At 39.3% G+C, this 4254-nt stretch overlaps 1 protein-coding gene across 1 annotated transcript; it reads left to right on the forward strand.

The window, feature by feature from the left end:
- Window positions 1–501: 501 nt before the first annotated feature.
- On the forward strand, window positions 502–1740 carry LOC101310033 (pentatricopeptide repeat-containing protein At5g39710-like). Its single transcript, XM_004301320.1, has one exon. The coding sequence runs from the start codon at window positions 502–504 to the stop codon at window positions 1738–1740; it is 1239 nt and encodes a 412-aa protein (XP_004301368.1).
- The last annotated feature ends 2514 nt before the right edge of the window (window positions 1741–4254 follow it).

Consider the following 4254-nt stretch of genomic DNA (forward strand, 5'->3'; position numbering starts at 1 on the left):
TCTCTACCGATAAATTATACCGTCGCTCACCTGTTTTAACATTCACCGGCAGTTAATATATATACATTTTTTTCATTACACTAGTTTGTAGAAATTTGTACGCCATCATGCGTCACTCTATCACTTCATCGTCACTCACCTGTTGTGGTCTCTTCTTCTTCGGCTCTGAAACTCTCTCTTTGAGCCTCTTCCATTTCCGGTGAACTTCGCAAATTGCAATACACTTGGAATCGTTCCTGCGGAGAAAGGTGAGACCGCTTCTCTTCTTTCATCTTCTAATTCTCTTCGGTTATCTTTCAAAAACCCTACTAATACATGGTAATGTTTGTGTTGAATGGAAATTGGAAAATCTGACTTCAGTTCACTATTAGTAGTAAGTTGTGATTTTTATGGTCTCTGGAATTGGTTCGTAAGTACCCAATCCAAATTTCACTGATTTGGGTTGCTCTCCTTTTCAATTTCTGCTTGGACTAAACTAGAGAGAATCAAAGAACAAAATCAATGGCTGATACCCAAGTGAAGTTGACTAGTCCCCCCAATTTTTGTGTCGAGGACAGCAAGAAACACTTAATGAACATTTTTGAAGATTTGACTAAAGACTGTGAGGACAAGAATTCGAGAAATTTTTTCGACAGTATTAGGGACTACGACGCCTTTAATGCAAGTGCGATTCAAATGTTTTGTACTATGGCAGATTCCGACTTACTTGATGAAGCAAGAGAGCTCTTTAAGCCACTCTCTGGTGAGGTCACTCTGCCTCAAGTGGCTGTCTTTACTATTGTGATTTCGACCTATGCCAGCAATGGCAACATCAAGGATGCTCACAAGGTCTACCAGCAGATGATAGCCTCTGGTGTCACCCCCACCGCCTACACTTATGCTGCACTCATCGCTGGATTTGCAGTAGACTTTTCCAATTCGGATTCTGTCCGGTATGCCAAGAAGTATTTCCTTGAAATGTTGGATAGGGGTATGAAGCCCCATTCTCAACCTTACATGAATCTTATGACTTTCATTGCCTACCAAGAACCAGAGGAGGAGGGCAATAAGTTCCTTGAACAGGTACAAGCCAAGGGGCTCAGCCTTGACCACTATGATTTTCCATACAATGAAGTCCACCGCACAGAACAGATGAAGGTTATCCGTATTTGTAATGATCTTATCTTCAGCAATACTATTGACAAGGATGTGCAAAAGTATGTCCTGAGGTCATGCGATTCAGCGTGGAAAATCTTCGTACTTTCAATGAATATGCACAATGCTTTGCTAGAGGATGGAAATGTCAATGAAGACACAATTCAACACGCACTCACAGATCCCTCGGTCTTAATCCACACCTTGGTTATTGAATCCTACCTCAAGTTTGGCAAGGGCAAGGGTGCTCTGGAGGCCTACTGGGGCATGTTGGCTGCGGGTTTTGCCCCCAACTCCTACACTTACACAGTTTTAATCAAGGGACTCACTGCTGATCCTGTCTTCTTGGGAGATGCCAAAAAGTGCTTGCTTGAGATGATGGAAAAGGGGATGAGGCCCAATGCTGGTACCTACACTGCTGTGATAGAGAGCTTTGCAAAGCAGGGTGACAAGGGATCCGAGGAGGAGTGCAAAGAGTTGGTGGAGGTGATGATAAGCAAGGGGTTTGTGCCGAATGCAAAGGCTATGAGGGAGGTTTTAAAGGGAAGACCAAAAGCTACAATAAGAAGGATCATGAACATTGTCCTTTCCAAATTGAAGGGCTGATGCTTTGATATATGGATTTTGTGCAAGCCGCTTAGGAGTTAGGGTGTTTCAGAGATGGGGCAGGTAATCCGAGTGGGAAATCTAGGATTCTGTGTGATGAGGGGTTTTGGTGGTGTTCGCCATTGTTGTGAATGCTGACAGTGAAGTAGAAACTCATTTAGGAATGTGTTACAATGTGGGATTTTGTGGTGTCCTCTCTGATTATGAATTTTGACATCAAAGTATATTGTGGTGCTAATTTCTTTAATCTCAGTTTCTTATTCTGTGTCCTGCATTTTTGTTGTCTCTTTTTTTTCTTTTTTTTTTTTTTCTTATTTTAGTTTATTGAAAGGTGAGGCATGAAGAATTGCTCGTCTCTTTAATCGGTACATCTGAAATGATAAAGAATCTGGAACTTTAGTTATTCTACATTTACTTTTCAGAACTACAAGATTGATTGATAGGAGGAAATAAAAGAAACTTAAAGCTTCAATTTCAGTACAAGGGGTCCTCTGGTTATGCATTCTCTGCAGTATGTATTCCTTGTTCTGTTGGTCTCCCATCCTTTTCTTTTTTTAGTCAAATGAAATTATATGACTGTCTATTCCACTAGTGTCACCGGAGAACCAGTTTGCCCTTATGGAGCTTTGATGGTGTAGGTTGTAGACCACATCCCTTCTGCCTGTGTTTGAAAGCAGGGTGACAAGGGATCTGAGGAGTGCAAAGAGTTGGTGGCGGTGATGGGGTTTGTGACTTTGTGCACCACAATATACGTGAGTGATTATTGTGCGAAACACGTATAGTGTCCGGTGGTGATTTTCAAGCATCCTGACCACAAATAGTTGGTTCATCCTCACCTAAACGAGTTTCTTTGAACTATCTTCATATCTGGTGTCTGCTTGTGTATATGCTGAGATTCAAGCAGTTTAAATGCAAAACTTGTATATGCGATTTAATGAAGATCATCAATTTACACTCTAAGATCATGACCAAGACAAATAGCCTACATAGGTCTGCATCTAATTCTAGCATATAAAGCAATAGCTAGCACACAATTAAAGCCAGCTTCAATTTAAACCAGCCCACCAGTAGGTAAGATTGAATGACTGGGATTTGGAGGACTAAATTACAATATGCACTATATGAATCATGACCACCAAAAGTACTAGTGTATATACCATCTTTCATTACAATAATTACTGAACAGAAACTCAACAGGCAGGCTATATAGAGAAACATTTGCGTAAGTTTAAAAGAGGAAAAACACAATTAATACTTGAAGAGAATTCCAATTACTAAAACCAGAACAATGTATGCATAGGATTCAGAGGGTTATCACAGAATTTTTGAAGCCAACCTACACCAGTATTCTAAGAGCGACACTAGATAGATGATACCATTTTCTACCAGACTACCATCCGTTTATGTACACAAACTGTTTTAAAGACATACTCACAACAGTCACAACAACATTACAATTCTAAGTTGTTAAGTTTGTGCAGTGTTGGGGAAAGACCCGATCTTCAGTCAGGATAGTTGTTCATTCTATCTTCTCAGTCAATCTTTTCATCTGCATACAGAAATAATCAGAATTACTTACTAATCAGAAAGTGAAGTTCATTTCTCTACAGAATACATGCAAATGCAATTAATCATACTTGCTACCCTCACTAAGGTCAGAATGAATCTTACAGCCCAGCCCACACTTCATAGTATTATCACATACTCATGTAAGATATGACATACCTATTGGCATCACAGTCATTGCCTTTTTCATCACCCTTCTCAATCTACGACTGAATAAAGAAATGAACATCTAGTTACCAAATTAATTTAACTAAACAAAGTAGATAAAGCCGAACAAGTAAAATCAGCAGTACAAAATAGTAAGTATCAGGATCACAATAATTGCTTTAAAGGATAGATAAATCTTACTATTTTTCGCAGAAGCGGATATAACCAAAAACACAGAGACTCAAAGGGATCAAGACATGCTTGTGAAAGACCAAAGCACTATGCCATGTCTTGTCAATCATGTTGGCACCTCCAAATACAATTAGACCAACAAAAACCAGAAACCGAAGACACGACTGCCAATACAACTGTGGATACAATCCCACCCGCAGCCAACGTCCTGGACGCCACTGCAAGTACAAATTAATAAAGAACACCAAGCATTATTAGCAACAGCAAATAGCTCCATATGTCTGCTTTAAATGACCAGAGCAAAAGATAGTGTCGTCACATGGAAGATAAAGATGTCTGCTTCTGTCAAGAAAGAAATGATGAAAGAAGCCAATCCGCGGACAGTGAAGAGACTGCACAATCAAAATGAGCCAAAAATCAGATCAGCATGCCACTTAATTTGTAACATTGTAACCCAACAAGGAAATAAAGCATTGACAAGAAAGAAATGTTGCAAATAAGAGAAAATGCCTTTTAACATTTAATAAATCAGATGTAAAACAAATCATAAACTTAGTTATATTTGGAAAGGGGGAAGCAAGAAAAAAATGCTAAAAAAAAAAAAAAAAG

Source organism: Fragaria vesca, linkage group LG5 (genome assembly GCF_000184155.1).
Source record: "Fragaria vesca subsp. vesca linkage group LG5, FraVesHawaii_1.0, whole genome shotgun sequence".
Taxonomy (NCBI): domain Eukaryota; kingdom Viridiplantae; phylum Streptophyta; class Magnoliopsida; order Rosales; family Rosaceae; genus Fragaria; species Fragaria vesca.